This window comes from Taudactylus pleione, unplaced genomic scaffold (genome assembly GCF_031769625.1).
Source record: "Taudactylus pleione unplaced genomic scaffold, aTauple2 ptg000064l, whole genome shotgun sequence".
In the NCBI taxonomy this organism is placed as follows: domain Eukaryota; kingdom Metazoa; phylum Chordata; class Amphibia; order Anura; family Myobatrachidae; genus Taudactylus; species Taudactylus pleione.
In genome coordinates this window covers 8,909,437-8,934,118 of record NW_028284466.1, presented here as the reverse complement: position 1 = coordinate 8,934,118, position 24,682 = coordinate 8,909,437, and the positions used below count along the sequence as shown (strand labels likewise).

Here is a 24,682-nt window from a genome sequence, read left to right as displayed (position 1 = left end):
TAAAGTAAATTACCCTGAAAATCATGCGGACATGGCAGTTACGGCAGGATTTTAGTACATACTTGCCTACTTTTGAAAAAGTATTTCAGGGAGATTGTGAAAGCAGCCCCTATGAGAGCAGCGGTAAAGTGGGCGTGTACTGCTACATCTGAGGGGCGTGTCACAAAACTGAGTTATGTAAAAGAGCCCCAAAGCATTTACTAAGATCTACTTGTTGATGAATACACACTAATACTTTTCGGACAATGGATGTAGCCATAGGGATCATTGTTCCTTATACCCAGTGGCAAATTTTACCTAGGGGCTGCAGCCCTCTCCCCCCCCCCAATAAAATCAGCCACTTCAGTGAGCCAGTGCAGTCTTCACTGGCTACACTGTGACTGGAGGTGGCTTCCCATTGGAAGTGTCACCTGCCAGTCACGCACAGGACAGACAACCCCCTGGGACTGCCAGTAGGGGCTGTGTTTAGCAGAGAGTGGCTTCCAGTAGAAGCCACTGCTCTGCCTTTCGGGCAGCTCTACTTGGCTTTTCGGGGCTGCAGTCAATGCCACCAACACTCATGCGTATGTGCTGGTCTCGGCGCCTGCCACATCTATTGCGCAGGCACCGGGAACCCGGCCGTCCAGACCAGCCAGCAGCAGCGGCTGTCCCCCTCGGGTAAGAGGACAGTCCTCATTTCTGGCAATTTACAAGCTCTAACTTTTCGGAGCTAGGCCCGTTAGCTAACACCACCTTTAGATATCATTGGCCTATTGTAGCCTTCAGATTCCTCCCCAGTAACCTTAGCTTATGCATATGAGGCCCCACAAGCGCAGCAGGGTTCTACTTGTAAAATGATATCATGGCTTTACTTTATTGCTTTACCGGGATGGGTTCTTTTCATAGCTTATGTCCCGGCGTGTCTGCAATGATAAAAACTCACACACATTCTGAATCAACGCGATATATGGCGATAATAAATAGTAATTTTTGGGGCTTTTACGGAACGATAATTAATTAGATTTCTTAGTAGGAATAATGATAATGCAATATGTTGGTCAGTACTGAAAATAGGAACAATGCCAGATATAAATCTTTAAAACTTTGGCTGTTAATTAGGGCATTTGATAACTACAGTATTGAATATCACAGACCATGTGCTTTCCCCTATTTATTAACCTAAAATGGTATACATATGTGATAAGAAGCTTGTTGAGTAAATAAAAGACACCCTTTGTCATTGTATGCACTACAGCAACAATATTATTCTATTTACAGTAACTATGTTATCTTGGTGTATCTGGTATCTGATTCTGGAATATGTAAATTGGGAAGTAATGGAACTGCCCTAACATAGCTGCGGCAGAACGGAATACACAATATATGGCATTACTTACTGGGATCTCATGCTGAGGTGCTGTACTGTATTTTTCAGCAGAATGCATCTAGTAAAAAATGAAGTGCTGGCGCCCTCTATACTTCAAATGGAAAAGCAACACCAATTGCAAAATCTATGAAGGCAACATTTGTATGCTCCATGAAGCAAGTTATGTGGTTGCTATTATTAAATCCTTTATTAAAAAAGATATATATATATATATATATATATACATATATATATATATGCAGTATATATATATATTTTAATATGAAATTAGATAAATTAATGTTAGTTATGGAAATTTTCCGACCCTGAAAGAAATGGAACCTTGGATGAATTCATATTGGCTGAGAGTTTTCTCATGTCCCCCTAAAAAGCTCTCAAGTGTGTCTTTTTGGCATAGCCTATTGGACAAATATAATAACATGATTTCAATACGTCTTTATTCGGTATTCTGTAAATAGGCACTTTCAGCTATCTGTGAAAACAATTCATGAAACAAAAACTACCTACATTAAAAGGTCTACACACCCATACTTTACGTGAGACCATTTTCCACCTGTAAACAACAAAATTCAAATGAAATACAGACAGCAGTGGCTCCTGTCCTCTTACCCGAGGGGGGCTGCTGCTGCTGCTGGTCTGACCGTGGCTGGCCGGGTCCCTGCATCTGCGCAATAGATCTGGCACACACTGGGACCGGTGCATCAGCGGCAGTGGCCTCGCTCATGTGCTCAAAACTGGCTTCTGGGGGCTGCATTCACTGCAGCCCTGAGAAGCCCTGTAGGGATGCCCGACAGGTACAGCACCGGCTTCCACTGGAAGCTGCTCTCTGCTAATCACAGCCGGGACTGCCTGTCCTGTGTGTGACTGGCAGGTGGCGCTTCCCATGGGAAGCCACCTCCAGTCACAGTGTAGCCAGTGCAGTCACGTACTTCACTGGCTCACTGAAGTGGAAGATTTTACTGGGGGTGCTGTAGCATCGCAGCCACTAGGTAAAGTCCGCCATTGAATACAGAGACAGCTTTAGAAAATATAATTGAAAATAAAACAACACATATACAATGATGGTATAATTGCGCACACCCTTATACTAATGCATTATTATTATCATGATGATAATAGCAAGCACCCTTTGCTTTTCATTTAGCAAGAAGTATTTTTGAACATGTCTCTATCATCTTCTCTTCCTCGCAAAAAGTTAAAGATCCATCAAATTATAATGAGATCCACTTTAGGTCATTCCAAAGTTTTTAATGGGATTGAAGCCTGGGCTCTGACTGGGCCATTCCAATACTTTGATTTTCTTATTCCGAGGCCACAGTACATATGCTGTTTGGTGATGAGTTGTACAGTATCATCTAGAATTAAAACCTTGATGTCATTAGAACACAAGACATTTTCCCACATGATTTGGGGTAATTGAATTTATTTTTTTGCAAAATTTACACTTGCTTGGGCTCTCTTATTTATGAGAAATGGCTTATAGCCACCCTGCCCCATACAGAGTGCAGAGACTGTTGTCACATCTGCGGAGTGATCAGTTCCTGACAGAAATTCCTGCAGTGCCTTTAATATTCATAGGCCTCTTGGTAGCCTCTCTGATGGGTTTTCTGCTGGTTCTGACATCAACTGTGGAGGGACAACATGATCTTTTAAAAGTCCCTGTTGTTTTCTCCTTTTACTGATGATTGTCACAGTGTTCCATGTTACACAGAAAAAATATCTGGCAGGGTCTATCTTTATTTCTGGCTGCAAACATGAAAACTTGAATATCCATCTATGTCTATCTATCTATCTTTCTATCTATGTCTATCTATGTCATTCTCTCACTCTATCTATCAGGGCCGTAACTAGGGGTGAGCGAGCAGTGTGGCTGCACAGAGCGCAGTGCTCTATGGGTGGCACCGCCACTCACCCACAGCTCCTGCATCTGGCTAGCAGGGTGCCTATAACAGCACCCTGTTGCCAGAATGTCTGCAGCAGTGCTGCCTGGAGCATCCTTAGGATGCTCTAGAACATCACAATGCTGCCCTAACAGCACCCCGGAGCACCCTGAGGATGCTCCAGGCATTGCTGTTATCACCCGATCCCTCCCAGTGCCGGGTCCAGACCACGCCCCCTCTGCGTGATGTCATATGGAGGGTGCATGGCCTGCACTGGGAGCGCTAGCTACGGCACTACTATCTATCACCTATCTATCTATAACTATACATAACATTCTTGACTGGCAGTGGAGAAGTAGAACTCTGTGAGTCTGTGTTTGTTTACTATATGTGTTTAGAATTTCAGTAAAGACCCACAAGTACAATTGGGAAAAAGTAGATTTGCAATGCCTATTGGTTTAATAGAACACAAACCATGATAACAATGAAAGTGACTAATTATGATGGCATAGTGATAGGCAAATGGATGATGCTATCAATATCCCTTAGTCACTGGTCTTTCAAATGGACAGAAAACACCATCACCTAAGTCTGGCTAATAACAGGTTCTGTTGTTTATTGCAATATGTTCCCATAGTGGAAAGTTTTTCCCTCCCACTACTGTACACAAAAATGTCAATGGCGCCTAGGGTGCTTATTGCAGTCAGACGGAGGCCATGTGATTATCTCTTGCCTTCTGACTGGGTGTTTTCTCTTTTTAAACTAAAATCCTTAACTTTTTTGGCTGCATATAGACATACTGATTCGCTGTTCAATATTTCACCAATATTTGGAGAAATTCAAACTTGTTCCCAAATTCTTTTTTATTTATACAGAGGACCGTTCTCATTAATTTAATTCCTGTGCTGCAAGTGACCTTTAACTTCAGATGTTGTGTAGGCCTGTTTTATTTCTCAGATTAGAAGACAATGAACTGGAGGGTGCAGAGAGAACAACAGGGCATTTGCCACGAAAGTGAATTAGGAGGCGGAATAAGGAACTAAGAAAATAGATAAAGGAGAGAAAAGATTATATTATAACGATAAGATAAAACTAAGCTACTAAAATGGATACACTGAAAGGAAGCAGACAAAAAATTAAATTAATCTCATAGTCCCATAATAAAGCTTGCTAATACAAGAATGCTAAATCGTGGCTTCAATCACAGAAGATATCTATATTTATTATAGAAAGAAATGTCAGTTTTAAATTTGTGTAATTACAGTTATAGTAATGTTTAAAACTCTTGTTTGTTTGGAAAGAAATAGAAATGCAATCTGATACAGTGTGTGTCTGGTCCCGAAATAAACGCAATACCATCTAATAATCTGATCTAATTTCCAAGATAATAGTAAATACGTCTTGGAGAGGATGACTGCAGGTGACCTCTATTGACCTATCTGCGGGATCATCTTCCGACCTCATAGACAGGCCCCTGTCACTAATAAAGAGATCGCCCAGCGCCCCTCTTCCAACTATTGCAAATTTAGTTCTCATCCAATTTGGCCACTTAAGTATTTGGCCACATTATGAAAATCCTTTTGTTGAATAAATACATTTGGAAAACTTTTGATAACTTTTAAATGTGGTAACTTGTTGAATATTATAGTGACACAGTATTTATCATTAGGCATGCATAGAATTTAGGCATTGAGCATAGGACATATTTCCAGACAAAACAGTCTGGTCTTATAGTTTAGCCTTCTGCTGCGTGGTTGTATTATTAATTTATATTCTCTTGTAAAAATAATTGCAGCTACACACTATTCCAGTAAACTAGCCATCTGCCAGCTCTTTATTGCAGCAAAATCCCATTCTGTCAGAGTCTTATTTACAAAATGTAAGGCAAGTATTTTTTATCCCTTAAATATATACAGTGCTTCATAATACTTTAGATATTGTACTATTTTTATGTAAGTTTTTGCCATCGCGTTACTAGAATGGGTGGAGTTACTGGGATACCATTGTGTTTACTTAAACTATTTTGAGATGTGGAGGTAAACATCATGAAGGGTACTAAGAGCACTTGAGTTAATAAATTAACGCTTTGTAATTGATACTGCTGAACAATATATACATAATTTTTAAATATAATTACAAAACAGATACCATCAAATTATGCTTTTTAAATTTCACATTTTGTTTATTCAGCCATGATAATGACATTATTTTATTTGTAACAGTATTTAGAAATTGTGTTACCGACTGGGTAACTCGTTTCTAGAACAGCAAATTCCTGTTTTCCCATATCTACTTCTAAAAGTGGAAAAACATTGAAACAAAGGTTCAACTGGAGCAAAACTGTTTTTCTTTTTACCTTTGGAGCAAAATGCATGTTATTTACTTCCTCCACTGAAAACAATTGTTGGCTCTGATTAGATTTAGAATTAAAGCACCAATTTATTTGTTTCAGCACTTTTGCCATTTTGCATGTTTATATTGAAGGTGGCTAATTTATTTTGTTAATGTTGTTCACGCCAGTAATATTGTGTTGCTATGTATTTAGTTTCACTGTTTTATGTTTTACTTAAAATTATTTATGCTATTTCTTCTGATGCATTAATAGTTCTTAACAAGTCATTTTAGATTTGTCTCTTAAAAAAATACCTGCCATACATTTGAACTTCATGTTACACCACAATTAATAAAGACATTATTATAAGCATACTATACAATAAATCACAGTTCTCTTTCTGGGCTGGAATATTTCCAATTAGAGAGGGCAAAGTATTTACTTATAGCTATTTTACATATGACACCATATAAATATTTTTTTAAATCATCTGAGGAGTTATAGTGCATCATTTGACTACACCCAGTTAAGGCTGCCATTTTGTTTGCTGAACCAATATTGATAGGAATGCAGTCAATCAATTCGAAAGCAACACGTTTTTTAAATGGTTTGCTTGTCGCTATGATTTATGTGCCTCAGTCAATGTATTTTTATTGAATCAAGAGGCTGTATTCTCATGAATATTGTTTTAGCCCACAAATGTCTGCCTCGGTCACATGTAAATATACCACAGAATATAACTGAGGGGTTAAAACTATTTTTTGGGGATAACAGGAGTTAAGTCGCTAGGGGAAAAAGCTACACACTGCCTTAGTCATAATTACCTTACAGGGAGGGATACCAAGATACGCCTCATTCATGCTAATCACATAGTTCCGTGTCCAAGTGATCTGGTGACTTTTTCCACACTGAGTGATATTTTTCCAGGCTATCATTCTACTCTGCTTGTTTTGTTAACTTTCAAAGGTTTATGTTTTCACTGGAAATAACATAGCACGTATTTTCTAAGAAATTATTAGCTTCTCATATCCAGCTCTAACGCATTTTGTTATGTGGTAACCACAGTTCTGGATGACGCTCCCCCTGGCACACAAGAATACATTATGTTACGGCAAGATTCCATCCAGTCAGCGGATTTAAAGAAAAAAGAGTCCCCATTTCGTGCTAAATGTCACGAAATCTTCTGCTGTCCTCTGAAGCAAGTGCACCTCAAAGAAAACACAGAGCCGGAAGGTTTGTTCAACATGGATCCATGTTATGTTCGTTATCCCTCCTTTTTTTTTTCCTTTCTACTGTTCGTGTCCCTATCCCGTGCTGTACATCCCCCCTCCGGCCTGTGTCAGGAATGACACTGGGAGCATAATGCGCTTCATATCATATCCCCCTGCTTGCCTGTTAGTGTCTTATACAGTCTATCAAGGGACATTGTATGATATTAAGCATGTATACGCATTATACAAAAAAATACAATAAATAACAAGATAAAAATGACTTGGCTTTCCCCAGATGTAACTGTTTTTTTACCCATGCAGTCTGCATCATTGCACTGCCCTTTTTGGCTGCTAAATTTGCTTGCTCTTCTAAACAGCATTTACCCTCATGTTTTCTTCTGATATTTGAAGTAATGCACCTTTTTGGAGGTATGGCACATGCAAACAAATGATCCTTCCCCATAAGGCTTCTGCACTTGCTATAATAATTTAAAGTTTAGCGTCAGCTGCAAAAATGCAACAGAAGAATGTATTTGTAATGCACGCTGGACATGAAAAATTGCATGCAAAAGAACTGTGCATCTTAAGAAGACTGTTTTTGTTTGTGTTTCTTTTCAGGAGCAATAAAGGTTTGGATTCATTTATTGTTATACCAAGTACAATTGAAATGGTTTACAAATGTGCATATTTGTCAGGGTAGTACATATATATGTCAATTTTGAAGTAACCTATCAGGGGTCACTGAGGTCCATAAGATTTATAGTTTCCATGCCCGTATATAAACCCTGAATCAATTCTATATTGGGAATAAAAACGGAACAGAAGAACACACACACACAGATAGTTGATCGATGGAGTCCCCTCTAGCTGTCTACAGTACTAGCCTGTGGTATAATTAGCCACAACTATATTGTATAGAGCATTATTTTCTTTCTCTATATATGTTGAGTGCTTCTGGGCCTGATTCAGAGATGGGAGCAATTCATGCACGGCTGTGATTTCTTAAGGATTTGCAATAGTGAAAATATGCAGATGTCAGTTTCAGCATTCGCCTTCTGTAATAGCGTGCGGCGGACTGAGTAAATCCTGAGACGCCCACCTCCAATATCTGAGCACTGTGCAAATCCACTGGTGGTGTAGAACGCTCCACCATCGACACACCATCGGTCACATCCTTAACCCCCTGTGCAGCCTCTGCATCACACAGTGTATTCATCTAAATTAAGGATATGCAGGCTCGGATTAGTTTGGATTTTCCCGCCAAATTCTGATTTTTCCCGCCAAAAATCAGGTCACAGAAAGAGGCAAAACGTTATCTTTCATGGACAAACATAGGGCCTGATTCAGAGCCGCTCGTAAGCGGCCTCTCGTTCGCTCCGAGCGATGTTTGCCCAACTGCGCATGCGCACGGATCATTATACGCATGCGCGAACCAGTCAGTGCGGTCGAAATTCATGTGCTCGCAAAATAGCGAATGCCTGATAATTTGAGTGACAGAAAGAGGCGTATGTGGGTGGTATCAGGGGAAGGTGCTTGAAAACGGGGAGTGGAGATCAGAACGCAGGCGTGCTTAAAGGTCAAAACGGGCGTTTTATGGGTGTGCATAATTAAAACAGCAGCGTCATTAACCACGTCACTGGGTTATTTTATAGCCAGAACTGCTCGCAAGATTGTGGTAGCAAAAACCAACCACAAGAATAGCGAGCAGTTCATACGCTGGTCGATGTACTCGATTAATCTAATAAATAGCGGACATGACGTAGGATGCGAGCGGCCAGGGGGCGTAGTTTCCAAAAAACGACCACAAGTTTTGTTCGCTCGTTCAGACCTAGAGGCGTGAACAGACCGCAAAGAGCGAACAGTTCATTTGAATAGCCACCCCTATTTTCTGGACGAGCGAGCGCTAATTGCGTCTGGCTCTGAATCAGGCCCATTATCTTTCATGGACTTTTGTCCAGGAATGATGATGTTTGCCCATGAAAAATTAAGTTTTACCTCCTTCTGTGACCCGATTTTTGGTGGGAAAATCCAAACTAATCCGAGCCTGCACATCCCTAATCTCAATGCCCTCAAAAAAAGGCCACTGTGGCAGAGGAGCAGTGAAAAGAATGCAGTCGCACACATTTACATGCCCATGACGCTCCCATTACATGCCCATAAGACGGCCTCTTTTTGCGTTCACTTCAGGTCTCCTCCTGTTCACCTCCCAGAATCGCCCATGATTTGCAGTGGCCTTTTCTGATGATACCAATCCCGTAAGCAACTGTGACCTCTATCGTACAGTTAGGTTCGCTAGTGCCAGTATGGGTTTCTCAGACTCTTGGCACATGCGCAGTAGCATCGCTCAACTGCTCATAAAGTACATTGGTACTGCATCCACCTCTGACTCAGGCTCTCTGACCTTCCACTAAATTAAAATAGTGTCTATTATAAAGTTTTAAATATGATTTAGCGACAGCTGTGTGCTATAATTGCCTGCAGTTTTTGATTCTGTTAAATACTTTTCATCAAATTGAATTATAATTTATCTTGAAAGAGTACATTACAATCAGCGGTTATGAGCTTCTGTGTTCAAGTTATCAAATGCCATGTGAAATTAACACACAATTATTATCAGAGTGAAAATCAATACTTCACTTGAGATTAAGTGAATGCATAAGTTATTCAGCGGGTGATAGACTGCAGGGCAAAATTTTACAGCATAAGTTAAATGCTGTGAAGTCGTTTGTTAGTGACTCAGAAAGACTGTAGCCACAATTATCATTTTAATAGGTCTATTATCAGATTAGAAAAGAAGCAAAATTGTCGACCAGGAAGCACATGGAGATGTGAAGGCTTTGGAATCCAAATATAAGAAACAATTTTATTTAATGTGAAAAACGCTTCTCGGCTTATCGGCCTAAAAAGATAACAATGATTTTGTTATCACTTATTATTGGCATCTGGAAAGGTACTTGGTAGTGTAAAAATAATATCTTGGAGAAGCATGTGACTATAGAATACAAATATGTTTCATTTACACTATGCCACTTCTGCCTCGAGTCAAGGAAATAATCTAATCTCTTGTGGAAGAATATTAGGGTAGACGAAAATGTGATTCTATTCTAAATCCCTGTAATTTGCATTATTCCCCTGCCTGCACAATACCTCCACTCCACTAATATGTTACCAACGGGATGCAGTTATATCCTGACAGAGGGGATTCCGGCAGTTAGAATGCCGGCGCTGGAATCCCAACACCTGTCTGAATCCCGGAGCCGGCAACCCAACTGCTGGAATCCCGAAGGTAAGTAGTGGGGTTGAGGGGAGGGTTGGGGATTAGGGTTAGGCACTAGGGGGAGGGTTAGGGTTAGGCACTAAGGGGAGAAGGTTAGGGTTAGGCACCTGAGAGGGAAGGTTATGGTAGGGAGAGGGTTAGGATAACCCTGTTTGTCGACTTTGGGATTCTGACTGCCGGGATCCCGAATGGCGGCATCCCGTTCCCAACAATTTTACCCTTCCTTATGCAGTCAGTGTATGAAAAGCATGGTTACTGACACAGGGGCCAGTGTACTTGTGAGATCATGGCAGCAGGAGGAAGCGGTCAGTACATAGGGCCTGATTCAGAGCCGGACGCTATTTGCGCTCGCTCGTTCAGAAAAAGGGGCCGAAAATTTAAGTAGAGCGCTCGCTCTTTGCGGTCTTTTGATGCCTCTATGTCTGAACGAGCGAACGAAACATGCGCTCGCTATTTTTTTAAAAACGCCCCCTGGCCGCTCGCATCCTACGTCATCTCCGCTATTTATTAGATTAATCGAGTACATCGAAAGGCGTATGAACTGCTCGCAGTGCTTGTGGTAGGATTTTCCTACCGCAATCATGCGAGCAGTTCAGGCTAAAAGACAACCAAGTGACGTGGTCGATGACGCTGCTTTGTTAATTATGCACACCCTTAAAACGCCCGTTTTGACCGTTTGGCACGCCTGCGTTCGGATCTCCACTCCCCGTTTTCAAGCACCTTCCCCTGTTACTACCCACAAACGCCTCATCCTGTCACTCAAAATAGCAGGCATTCGCTATTTTGCGAGCACACAATTTCCAACCGCAATGACTGGTTCGCGCATGCGTATTACAACCCATACGCATGCGCAGTTGTGCGAACATCGCTCGGAGCGAATGAGCGGCCGCTTACGAGCGGCTCTGAATCAGGCCCATAGTCTGTGTGGCACTATGCACATCATTATGTATTATAGACTATGAGGAATGGAGATATGCATCTTGTGAGAGACAAAGGGGGAGATTTATCAAAGCTTGGAGAGAGGTAAAGTACTGGGGGCGGGGACGCGCACGATAAGTTTTTGCATCCAAAACACACGATGTAGGCAAAAAGTCGGGTAGGTGGAACCTTTTCATGGAGGCAAAACTAATTGATACGGCCCTATGTTTGAAAAATGACAGTCATGAGCTGTTTGGTTGGTAGTACTTTATCTCTATCCACTTTATCTCTCTCCAAGCTTAGCTACATTTCCCCCAAGGAGAGGAAAACCATCTGTTCATTTCCATTAGCATGTTAGGAACTAGGGTTAATAATTTAAAAATATTTTTTAAAACGTATGTGCAAAATTCTCCTTTACGCAAATTCTGATAATTGTCTTCTCATTGCTGGTTTTATGCTGGTCATATCACTATCCTAATAAGGATATACAAAAATGTAAGATGTCAATGTACACTTACTTTAAACTAAACAAATAATATTAGTATTTATAAAGGCACCAAATAGTTAACTCACTTGTTACTCTTATTCTGGTATGCAGATGTACAGTAATCTACCGTTATGCTAATTTTAAAAAAATTTTCACTATTGTACAGTATGTAGGGTCAAAATACTCATTTTATCTGAAAAAATTATGTATCAGACATTCTTACATGCTTTTGAGTTACTTCACCTATACTGTATGCTACTGTGCCTCAATTGCCATCAGTCTCATATATCTTTCCCTCAACCTAAAAATCTCACAGGGTGTGTAGGGTAGAGAGGATAATGTCTTCAATGTCCTTAAACTGTTTGACCATAGCCCACCTCAACTACTAGGAATAAAGGTTAACTAGATGTTTCAGATGAAATTTCTTATATGTAATAATCGAGAAGGGTGTTATGTGAGTGAGCAACAACCATAGGTCATATGGTACTTGAGATCCCGCTATCTTTAAGAATATTGTGATCAATTTTGAGCAAAAGTGAGCAAGACCGCCAAATATACAGCTGTGCACCCACCTCTATTTTAACCAACATCTGTACAGGTAGGAAATAGAATTTTGTTTGATAGGGTATCTCTACCATCTTGAAAGTAATTTATACTGTATCTAAATTCAACCATTATGGTTCTGGAAAAACCTGAGATAACTGGAGCCTTTTTATCTATTAATTGTAGGGGAGAGTGATTGCTCATGAACTGTTTTTTGGTGTTGGTTAGGGGAAATGTTGCCTCTACCCTGCTCACAGGCTGCACATGCAAGAGGGTATTGTTCTTAAAGATTATAAACAAGTTATCAAAGGGTGTTATATCCAACACAAAACTCTCCTTGCGAAGACTGCTGAAGGAGTGAGTTATCTGACATTATTTTCAGCTTATACATGTTTGAAGGAAGAATTCAGATTGATGTTTTGAGAATGTCTTGAGCCATTTGAGCCTAATGTCCAAACAGGGAAGCCTACAGCAGGGGGTAAATGGGAATGTGAGAGACCAGAATCAAGGGAGATGGATAGGTTGATAATTGTCGGAGTTATGTAACCAAGAGTAATATGACATTAGACACTCATAAGAGTAATGATAATAGGGTATCCTGGAAGTCCTAATTATTTAATTGTTAGTCTGTCCAGGCCCAAGCTCTTCCCAGAAGGATAGTATGTAATAGCCTACTGTACAGTAGCTCATATGGGGTGAGTGATGAAGTCATTTGTTATTGCAACTACTTATTCAAAGTAATCTGCTATATCAGAGTTATTGTTTTATCATGTACTCCTTCTAGTGTAGTTCATGGGGTATACTTACTAAAGTGAGAGTTTTTAGAAGCGGAGCTGATGCCCATAGCAACCAATCAGATTCTACTTAACATTTATCTAGAACCTTCTAGAAGAATAATAGCTAGAATCTGATTGGTTGCTATGGGCAACATCTCCACTTCTAAAACTCTCACTTTAGTAAATGTACCCCCTTGTGTGAAATCAGTTCCGTAAATGTTATATAGGTCCTTAATAATCAGGCTATGGGGCTTATGTAATAGGTAGTGACTTGCAGCTACGGGAACTCCTGCGAGTCTTCCCATATATTTGAAGCAGCAATAATTTTAAAGACAAAACCAAGCTGGTTTTGCCTTTAAAATGATTGCCGTTTTATAAATACGGAAAGACTCGCAGAAGTTCCTGCAGCAGCTGCAAGTCACTACCTACTTCATCGATTACTTACATAAGCCCCTATATTTTCTGTAGGAATGCCTGATCATGCACTTTTTTTTAATGGGATTTATAAAGGTGCTTGCTCTTTGAGTTCATGCCAAGATTTGTTTCAATGCTCATAATATCTCTGTCTACGTCTGTGAAGTTTCTAGTTATGTTGAGCATCAATAATATTTAAATCAAACAATGAGATCTGAAAATAAGATAATCTGTTTCCATTGTTTTATGCTCGCGTTTTAGGGCTGCTATATGATAAATGAAGCATGACATTTTGGTATTACTTTATTTGCTAGCAGTCTTTGGTAGTGCTGCTAGTACCAGAATATCTAGGGTAGTTCAGGGGGAGTGCCAGCACCTTGCAAAAGTTTTCATATTCTTCAGGGCCCTTGAGAACAAGCATACTGCCTTCATGGAGGACTTTCAGGCTGAGGGGGAATCACCTTTGCATTTTTAGTTTACCCACCTGCAAGGTATTGGATACGGACCTCAAAATTGTCCTCTGTTGTAAGTTTTGGTAGAGTTACAGTATATGCCATTGTTATTAAATGGCATCTAGTGTGCATGTCTTTTATAATATCTATTCTTCGGCTTCGATAACAAAGTAATTTAGTACATGTGGCAGCTATCAGGCTGGCCAAAGGTGGTCCTCTTGCATGCAATGCCCTGAGTGTTCCTTCTAAAATTTCAGGATATGCCAGTTTTATTTTCCAAAATATCATTAAAGTTATTTGTAAGGGCTTCTAATCATCCCTGCAGTTTAATTTGTTCAGGTAGGCCTCTCATTCTGACTCTATTATCTAAATCATCTATATCGGTCTTTAATCGTATAATATGCTGCCCTCACAGCAATATGATTTCATTTTCAGCATCTCAAACATAATCCCAAGTGGTAACACACATGGCTATTTGTGTCATATTTACATGAAGTGAATATACTTTGCCCTTTTACAGTGTTTTGCATTTATTTTTGAAGATATCAAAGTTCTGTCAGTAGGGAATGTGTCAGATAGGGTAGTTGATTATCTCACTTCCAACATTTCTTCGCTTGAGTCAGCTGCTCTACACTCTCTTTGGTCTCATCTTGAGAGGTAAGATGTCTGCCTGCGTATCATCTATATTTGAGGTGATGCATGATCTTTTTTTTTCCAGGATGTTGTTTATCTTTGTCTAAAAATGTGAAATGTATGAGCTGTAAGGGTTTTAGTCTGGCTATCTGGGGCTCCACACTTACGTGCCCATACTGCTTGACTCTACTACCCTACTTGGTTTTATCATAGCTTTTACAGTCTATTTAGCGGTGGGGTATTCTCTGAGCACATTTGCCTTTTAGTGGTCTATGCACCCAGCCTTGGATAGAGATAAAGTGGATGGAGATGAAGTACCAACCAATCAGCTACTAACTGTCATTTTACAGGCTGCGTTTGAAAAATGATAGGAGCTGAATAGTTGGTACTTTATGTTTGTCTAGTTTATCTCTTGCAAAGGCTTAGTACACGGCCCCCCTAATGCCTGTGTCAGACTTACAGTAGGCTTATCACTTGGTGGTAAACGTTTATCCTCATCTGATCGCCTTTGAGCACGGGATGAGAGTAAGTGCCTCATCACACTCTTCATTCAACTGTTGCGCACAGTCACTGTCACTTGACAGTCATTTCAGGTAGACCTAATTCTGAGATGGATCTTTGTGCCCGGACGCACATGGCGAGTTCTTGCGCACAGTGCATGCGCAGATGTGAATTTACACATATTTGAGTACGTCCGGCCTATTCTGATTGGAAGTGAACTCGGTGGGATCTGTCTTTATGTGAAATTGGAAATTTTGGGACAGCAACTGGGTGGCAAAAATGCGAGTGCGTGGAACAAGCCCACTTGTGGGAGTGTCATAGGAGGGTTGTGGAAGCTAATGTTCTATGCTATTCTGATTTGCACGCACATGCCGAGCGGAAGCCCGTTGCTGACTGATCTCTTGCACCTAGCATGGGACTGGAGCAAGCACCGATAGTAACAGTATAAGATAGTAAATCAGGCTTCAGCGGCTGCCCGCAACTACAGCTACTTTGCGTGTGACTTAAGCTGGGTATACACTGGAGCAATATCGGCATGACTTGGCAAAATCAGAATCACAAATTGGGCATATCATGCAGTGTGTATGCCAAAATTGCGTGCTGCTGTGATCGCATGCAATATTGTATGGTAGGCCGTACTGCGCGTCCATCGCGTGATATCGCATGCGGCTCCTTACATATTAATGAAGGACAGAACTAGTGATCATTCCGACGTTCATTAAATTGGGTAATGTGTGCTGGCAATCATGCGATGTCCAGGGTGAAGGCAAATCGACCTGAACATCGGACCGATATGCCAGTCGCTCCAGTGTGTACCCAGCTTTAGAATGAGTCCCATGGTACTTCAAAGTCGGTAATGGCGTGACTAATAATAACAAGGTTCTGTGTCCCCATTGCCTGGAAGGTATAATATAGATTCACATGTTTCCTTGTCATCTGCTCTGCCAACATGAGCTAACCAGTCCCTCCCTGTTTGTGTTTGACTGAAATGTACATAAACACTGCTTTGGGAGCTATTTTCCTTTTCTTCACTCAAGTCGTCATTCTTTATTAAATAACTGAAAATTAATACAGTAAACTTAATATACAACAGGGGCTTCAATTAGAAGGAATAGACAGACTGTCTGGTGACAGGTGCGGAAAAAGCAAGGGGTGTGCACTAGTCAGTGAATGGAAGAAAGAATTATCTTGTTAAAATAACATTGTATTGCCTGGATATGTATAAACAGAGATAGGCTTATGATGAAAAGTGGAGGATTTTTTTGTTTTGCACCAGTCATTGTGTTGTTAAGAAAAAAGTACCAATTGAGATGCCAAAGTATCACCATGGTATACATTGCATGTATATAAACTTATAAAGACACATACAACTGAGAAAACTATACATTTTATATGAAATCATGAATCTTGGAGTAAAAATACTAAACTTAGTAACTTATTATGATAAAACAATTAATAAATTATTATTTATATAGCCCCCATTCCAAAAGCAATGTAGTACCAGTGCTCATAACCTGGTTTGAAATCCATATGGGAATCAGGTCCACAAAATGAATGTTGGTCCTCCTCCAAGGAATACCAACCTTGTGCTGATAACACAAATTGAGTACAATGGTGCATTGCTTATATACAAAAAATATATTTAACTTCTAATAGGGTCTTTTATTTTCACAGTAGACTGACACTTCAAACAACAAAAAAGAGAAAAAAAAAGTGTAATCCTGTTTTTTTAAAAGGTTTTATGCTATGAACCTTTTTGTTTGTTTTTGAATACACAAATAAAAAAGGCTGAGATCCTGAACGAAAAAGAGGTGGTTCCTGAATCCATACAAGTGTATTCCCTACGTGCCTTACATTCAGCTGGAGGCTATGAGTTTAATATTTGGGGGACATCCCCATCATAAGTGGTGGTGATTCTCACTACTTTCATTTATGCTATGTACAATAACATTTATCTAAAAAGAAGAATGAGACTGTATACCTTTGTTGAAGCAGGATTACACATTTTTCTGTTTATTATTTATTTTATTAACAGTTTCTTATATAGCGCAGCATATTCCGTTGCGCTGTACAATTTGAAACATTAACAGAACAAGACTGGGTTGTAAGAGACAGACATAAAGGTAAGAGGGCCCTGCTCGCAAGCTTACAATCTATAGGGAAATAGGTGGTGATACACAAGGATAGGTGCTACATATTGCAAATTCGTCCAGCCAGATTGCAGAGGTTCTTGGTGAGCAGTATGAAAGTTGGCCTAGGGTTAGGAGGATGTGAAATTGAGGAAAGAGAAAATGTGAAATGTGTATACTGTAAGATGGGAGTTAGATAGGGAAGCTATGAAGGTTATGTAGGCAATTTTGGAATCTGATGAGCTTGTCTGAAGAGGTGAGTTTTCAGAGAACACTTGAATGTTTGGAGACTAGTGGAAAGTTTTATTGTGCATGGGAGGGCATTTCACAGGGTGGGTGCAGCCCGGAAAAAGTCCTGTAACCGTGAATGGGAGCAAGTAATGCGTGGGGATGAGAGACACAGATCTTGTGCTGAGCAGAGAGGTCGGGTTGGGAGATATTTTGAGCTGAGTGAAGAGATGTATGTTGCTGTGGTTTGGTTAATAGCTTTCTGTGTGAGTGTGTATTGAATACAGTAAAAGACCAGTAGCCAATGGAGAGACTGACAGAGTGGATCAGCAGACAATGAACATTTGGCGAGAAATATCAGCTTCACAGCTGCATTCATAATGGGTTGTAGCAGCAAGAGTCTGTTTTTGGGAAGACCTGTAAGGAGACTATTGCAATAGTCAATGCGGGAAATAATGAGTGCATGGATCACAGTTTTTGCAGTGTATTGTGTAAGATATGGTCAAATTTTGGATATGTTTTTTAGATGTATGTAACAGGATTTTGAGACAGATTGAATGTGGGGAACAAAGGACAGTTCAGAGTCAAGGATGACACCTAGGCAGCGAGCTTGTGGGGTGGGATTGATTGTCAAGTTGTCAGCAGTGATAGAGATATCAGGTTGGTAACTACTATTGGCCGGTGGAAACATAATTAATTCTGTTTTGGATATATTAAGTTTGTGGTAGCGAGATGATATCCAAGATGAAATGGCAGAGAGACATTCAATGACATGGACCAGCACAGATGGTGACAAATCTGGGGAGGATAGGTAGATTTGAGTATCATCCATGTACAGATGATACTGTAAACCAAAAGAGCTGATTAGTTTGACAAGAGAGGTGGTATAGATTGAGAAAAGCAGAGGACCTAAGACTGAGCCTTGCGGGACTCCAACCGATAAAGGTAGCGAAGTGGAAGTAGAATCAGAAAAGCGAACAGTGAAAGAGCGATTAGACAGGTAGAATGAGAACCAAGAAAGGGCTGTGTCTTGAAGGCCTAGGGATTGTGGTGTTTGTATGAGAAGAGAGTGGTCAACAGTGTCAAAAGCAGCAGAGAGATCTAGAAGAATTAGAAGTGAGCAATGTCCTTTAGCCTTGGCAGTGACCAGGTCATTTACTGCCTTAGTCAGTGCTGTCTCTGTGGAGTGTTGGGAATGAAAGCCTGACTGAAGTGGGCCCAATAAGTTGTGGGTGTTAAGAAAGTGTGTAGGCAAGTCTCTCCCATAGCTTGGAGGGGCATGGGAGCAGGGAGATACGACGGTAATTTGAGTGAGAGTTAGGGTCAAAATTTAGATTTTTCAAAATGGGAGTGATCACTGCATGCTTGAACAGTGATGGAAAGATACCAGTAGAGAAGGATAGATTACAGATTTTAGTTAAGGTTGGGATGAGCACAGGAGACAGAGCTTTACTGATTTGCGAGGGTATAGGTTCTAGAAGAGAGGTAGTACAGTAGAAGGATGAGAAGAGTGTAAAAACTTAATCTTAATTTGTGGTTTAAATGAAGATAATGTGTCAGCGGGTTCAGGTAGGGAATTGAGCAGATCACTGGCCGAGGAAGAGCCCACCATTTCATTTCGGATATTATCAATCTTATCCTTGAAATAGGAAACAAGATATTGTGCTCTGATAGTAGCAGTTGGGTTGGGTGAGGGAGGGGTAAGAAGTGATTTAAATGTAATAAAAAGTTGCTTGGGGTTAGAGGCTTGGAAATTTGTTTGTTTGGCAGTATCCAGTGAATTACAATAAGAGTTGTAGATAGACATATATGTGAGGAAGTCACTTGGAGTACGAGACTTACACCACTGACGTTCTACTTTACGTGAGAGTATTTAGCATGATAGTGTAGTATTTCCAACCTATTACACCACAGTGGTAAATGAATGGGGGGGTGATTAAGACCATTGAGCAATTTGCCAAAGTGACAACAAACACATCAGCCTTCCCTTGAAATGAAGGGATTCCCCCCTACAGATGTATGCATACTATGTAGCAATAGGGGACCAGTATATCACAAATCCAGTAAAATGAGTAGCCAATGGTGAATGAAATACTCCAGCCATGTTCATGATCAATTTCACTGGTAGGTGCAGATACTGTAACTTACTGCTGTAAGGTACTGGGCACAGCAATGTTTTTGTTGGGGGTCAGCCCTAGGGAGGAGATGTGTGGTTCTTTCAGAACAGCAACGGGGATGGAGAGCCCACCCACAGTCCTATACTTGCCCCCACAGCCCTTAAGGTGCAACCTCTACCTTCGCCTATGCCGCCTTGAGTACAGCACTTGGGTTAGCATAGTGATTGTGGTCACAGGGATGTGTGGGAGGGTTAAAAGAAATTTCAATGGTATGGAACATCAAAATAATTGAGTTTCGTGTCACATATAATCAAAGGTCTGTCCTCGCCCTGAATGCTTTGTGATTCAAATTATCACACAGATGTACAGAAGATAGTGTTCTGTCAGGCACACATCATGGAATGTCACATGCGAACAATCAGCTTGGACTGATACTAAATATGTTTGAGGAAGTCATCAGAAGTATAGGACTTCAACCATGATGTTCTATGTTGCAAGAGAGTTTTTGAAGGCAGGGTCAGGGATAAAGTGATTGTTGACTCTGTGAAGCAAGAGTATCCACTTTATCAAGGTCTGATGCTGAAGTTGGATTAAAATGTGGGACTGCCATATTAGGACAGATGAATATAGAAATTGAAGAAAAAAATTGTTGCAGAAAGGTGCACAATGAGTAGAGGAGGGCAAAGAAAGTAGTTTGGAGGCAGGTGGGGTCAACATGTTCCCAAATGGCCGCAGCCTTTCAATCAGGCTGCAATGTCCGAGCACTGCGAGCGAGCTCACAGAAGGAGATCTGCAGATTCGCAGTACAGTCCTGCACATGCACAGAACTCCAAACATCAGAATAGAACACAAACCATTGGATTTGGGGACAACTTTGAATCAGCCCCTGAATACATAAGTAAAGACTAATACAGATAGTATATACATTCACATACAGTAGATACATAATTACAGTGCGCAGTTACTGTAGGATAATTATGAACAGTAAAGAAGACACAGAGAAGTGGACTCTGCTATTAACCAACCAGCCCCGTTCCAGCCACATAACACCCATTCTCTACTCCTTTCACTGGCTGCCTGTCAGATGGCGAATTGTTTTCCAAGATTGGCTTACTGACTTTCAAAGCCCTACATGACCAGGGCCCAAGGTACCTGAAGCAGCTTCTGATTCCTTACTGTCCCACTCGATTACTGCGATCCATTGACGAATGACTATTAACTGTACCTAGAATCTCCCGGAATTCATCTGGGGGTCGAGCTTTCAGCCTTGTGGCTCCGACTCTATGGAACTCGCTTTCCCTCACAGTTCAAAAGTCCTCCACTCTAGAATTCTTCAAAAATAGACTCAAGACTCACCTATTCACCCAAGCATTTCACTAATGTCCCTTCTTAAGCTTGTTTTGTATTTTGTGCTGTAAAGGCAAATGTAAAGCACTATGAGTCCTTTAGGGAAAAGTGCTAAATAGCATTATTATTATTATTATTATTATTATTATTATTATTATTATATGAGCTTAAAATTTATACAACCTACAATCACATTTAAAGGTTCTTGAATGTGACAAAAGGCTGGTGATATATTTAAAATTTGTTGAATTTCTGTGTGTGAGCTGTGAGGTGACCTGCATTTGGTGACACAGTATCAGTGGTTGCTAGAAGCAGAACAACTGCATTTGGTGACACTGCATCAGTGGTTGCTAGAAGTAGAAGAACTGCATTTGGTAACACTGCATCAGTGGTTGCTAGAAGTAGAAGAACTGCATTTGGTGACACTGCATCAGTGGTTGCTAGAAGTAGAAGAACTGCATTTGGTGACACTGCATCAGTGGTTGCTAGAAGTAGAAGAACTGCATTTGGTGACACTGCATCAGTGGTTGCTAGAAGTAGAAGAACTGCATTTGGTGACACTGCATCAGTGGTTGCTAGAAGCAGGGGACTTGCATTTAGTGACACTGTGACAGTGGTTGCTTGAAGCAGAAGAATGGAGAGGTAGATAGGGTGTTGTGTTGACAGGTTTAGGATATTGGACCTGATTCTGATTTGCGTCTTTATGCTAATGTTGCTACAAATCCCCTACCTGGTGTAGAGATGCCCACTATTAGCATCCGTAGCTGCACAATGAAAACAAATCACACCTCTGCGCAATTAGACAGCTGCTCCCATCAATAAGATCCTGGGCTTGATTCTGTGATGTTTCTGCTCAGTGGCAGCAATCTCCTCACTTGCACTGCCCAATGTACTGCTATACAGTCATGGCCGCAGCGGTGGTGGGCAGAGAGGAGAAGTTTTCAGGATCTCTGTCCTGGGTTCCCGCCTGCCCCCTCCAACCACCCCGGGCAAGTAGTACCCACTCTTCCCGTCTAGGTGCCCCTGCAGGCCCACAACACTCCCATTACACGCCTCTAAGACAAACCATCTCTGTGTATCAATTTAGTCACCGCCCAGGACTTTTCCTAGACATTTTTGATACCGTGCATCTCAATCACAATTGTTCGTACATTCTGTGGAACCCATGCACTGTAGAAGTTTTAGGGATCTTTACACAAAGAAGGTGTCAAACACTTATAGAGAAATGGGAAAACTGTGAATGCAATCAAACCTGACAGGCTTGTATTAAAATAATATACCTGGTATGTCAGTATAAGTAAATGGGTAAAATATTAACACAATTTGAATGTTGGGCTGATGTTGAAGTGGACGTACTGTATGTCAGTTTGTGTAGCATAGAATACACAAATTGGTTCTACCATGCGAAAATACAAGCCACATGCATACATACAAGCCACATGCATACATATGGATTTGCTCACATCTGACGCTTGCAAATGGAAAGATGGGTTGGTGGATGGAAGGCCTAATGTAGACAGAGTGCAGTAAGGATGTGTTGGTATAAATGTGTATAAATGCAGAACTCGACAGAGATACTTATAGGTCTGTCAGCAGCCAGGCAAATACTGCAGCCACAGAGGGGTTAGTCACACCATGCACCCCCCTGAAAGGTATGGGCCCAGGATCATAGGCATGAAGAAGGCCTCTTGTCTGATCTGTGCCCCTAACATAGGTACCCTCTGTACCACTGTGATGGTGGCTCAGTCTGCGCAGGCTGGTGAGGGGGCGCAGTGAGCCCCCTTAGCCCGGCTCATGACCAGTGGGGGTCTCGATCAGCTTGATCGTTCCCCCCACAGGCATAGGAGTCTGCTGTGGCTGCTTCTTAGCAGCTGCAAGCAGTCTCCCAGTGCAGCCCGGCACACAGCAGTGTGTGCTGGGCTGCTGTGATGTAAGAGGGGGGGCGGTGCCGGACCCGGGCCCCTCCAGCAAGCCTGGGCATGGATAATGTGTACCCGCTCCCCCCCCTCTAGGTGCCCCTGGCTCTGGGTGCATAGATGTACTCATCTTAATCACCTGGATTGTACAATATTTATATATTATTTATAGATTTTCAGTACAAAGGTGATTACAAATGGGGCATTATACTTCTAAAATGATGATGCAACTGACTGGAGTAAGCAAGGTTTGGGAAGCTGCAACACTGCCACACTGCTCGAGCAAGATGTCACCATTTTACTGTCAGTTCTATTAGCATTAAGGGGCAGATTCAATTAGCCACAAAAGCCACTGGAACGGGTCCCGGTACCTCTCGCGTGTGAACTACAGAAGGCATTTTGTGCTCACAGCCTATAGAGGTGCGAGCAGAATCTGCCTAGCTACTGTCAACAGCTCGCAGCTAACTGAATCTGCACCTAAAAACTCTAATACAAATTGAAGACACAAATATTTATATTAATAGTCATGTGACAGGAACCTGATATATTCACTTCCTGTTTTGCGTACTGTAGTTAAGTAAAGTATTTAAACTTCAGTAAAGACACTGAAACAAAGCAAAATGTACATCACCTTAATCACATGAATTATGATGAAACAGTGTTTACTTTTAAGATAAATTTTGCTATAGTAAAGAAAGCTTAACTAAAAGCCTGATTCTGAGATGGAGGCAAATCGCGTTACAGCTGCGTCTTTGTATGCAGCAACTGTGTGAAAACATGCAAATGTCGCAGCCACCGGGATTTGTATTGAGACGCACACCGTTAGCTTTGCAAATCCAACCAATTGCGTACAAAGACACAGTATCATACGCATATCAGTCGAAAGTTCAGAGCAACCCTATGATGGTGCAGAATAGCTGACAGAACTAAGAAGCCGAATCCTTTACAAGGTGTAGGCCGTAACGGCCGCAACACGCCTGAATTTGAGTCGCTACCCCCCGTTAACACTGACTGTCAATCACATCGTGAACAAATCGCGGCACATGCACAGTGCGACTTTGACACATGCGCAGTAGAAAAAGCATTGACATTACGACCATATCTGGATCAGGCCCTAATATCATCAGCAATGTATTGTTTCCTCCAAAGCACAGCACAAACAGAGCACGAGAGGCAATTACATAAGTCATTATACAACTTGGTTGATGGAATGGATCAACATTGACAGCATGCCCCCTTTGATCGGACACAACGAGCGAAGGACTTTCCTTCGCTCGTCGCGTCTGGCGCATGCGCACGACGGAGCTCCCTCCGTCGTGCGCATGCTCAGTCCATAACATCGACCCACTTGCGAGCGGACAGCCGCTCGCGAGTGGGTCTGAATCAGGCCCAAGGTTCCGATATCCAAGTCATTAATTTCTATAAACCAGCTCAAACAGTTTTTCTTAAATTCTAGTAAAGTCCTCATCCGCCATTCCTTTCAAAGTTGGTTACAGTTAATTTGGCCCGGATTACATGATTTCTTGTAGATTTCAATTTGGCAAATAAGTCATGCCAATGTATCATAGTGAGATCCTAAACCCTGAGAAAAAAAATGCCCAAGCATTTATCAGTGGTAGAAAGACATTTCATTTGGTCAAATGTAAATAAATATTTTATTAAATTTACACCAAGCTTCCTCCTCACCCTGATACCTTTTTAATCATCCTAACTCATTTCTAGGGCTTGCACAGCTTTCAGCTTTTTATTTAACACTGGCAAGCAATCGTAAATCAGATCTTCATTGATTACAATATTGATTTTAAATTCTACATAAGGAATTAAATTATAGTTTTTAGAAGAGGACTGGTTAGTAGTTAGCTAGTTAATGATTTTGAGCGTCAGGCCATGAAATATAAAAAATTTTATAAGAGAAATTGTGTAGTCATTCAATTTATATGATGATACATAATGGCCATCTAGATAATGCATGCATTTATTGCATTATTGTTAACATAATTCCCTGAGAATTGGCAGAATTTGGTGCAGCTTCATTCCATGCCCATTTTACAACTAGTTAGATGTTATATGGGCATTTTGTCTCTGAGCTATTTTTTTTTCTGGTTTAGGGCTTAACATGTACAACAGTCCTAGGAAGCGCGCTAGCAGGCCGGCA

General features: G+C 41.1%; 1 protein-coding gene across 5 annotated transcripts in view; it reads left to right on the top strand.

Moving 5' to 3' along the window:
• The window catches only part of FGF13 (fibroblast growth factor 13), a 421,117-nt gene that overhangs the window by 248,133 nt on the left and 148,302 nt on the right, over positions 1 to 24,682 (top strand). For 4 of the 5 annotated variants that reach the window (XM_088465786.1, XM_088465787.1, XM_088465788.1 and 1 more), the window contains one exon: positions 6,644 to 6,811. The exons of the other annotated variant lie outside the window; for it this stretch is intronic. In XM_088465786.1, coding sequence (XP_088321912.1) covers positions 6,644 to 6,811 — 168 coding nt within the window. The remainder of the gene's footprint in view (positions 1 to 6,643; positions 6,812 to 24,682) is intronic. 5 annotated transcript variants of the gene reach the window in all.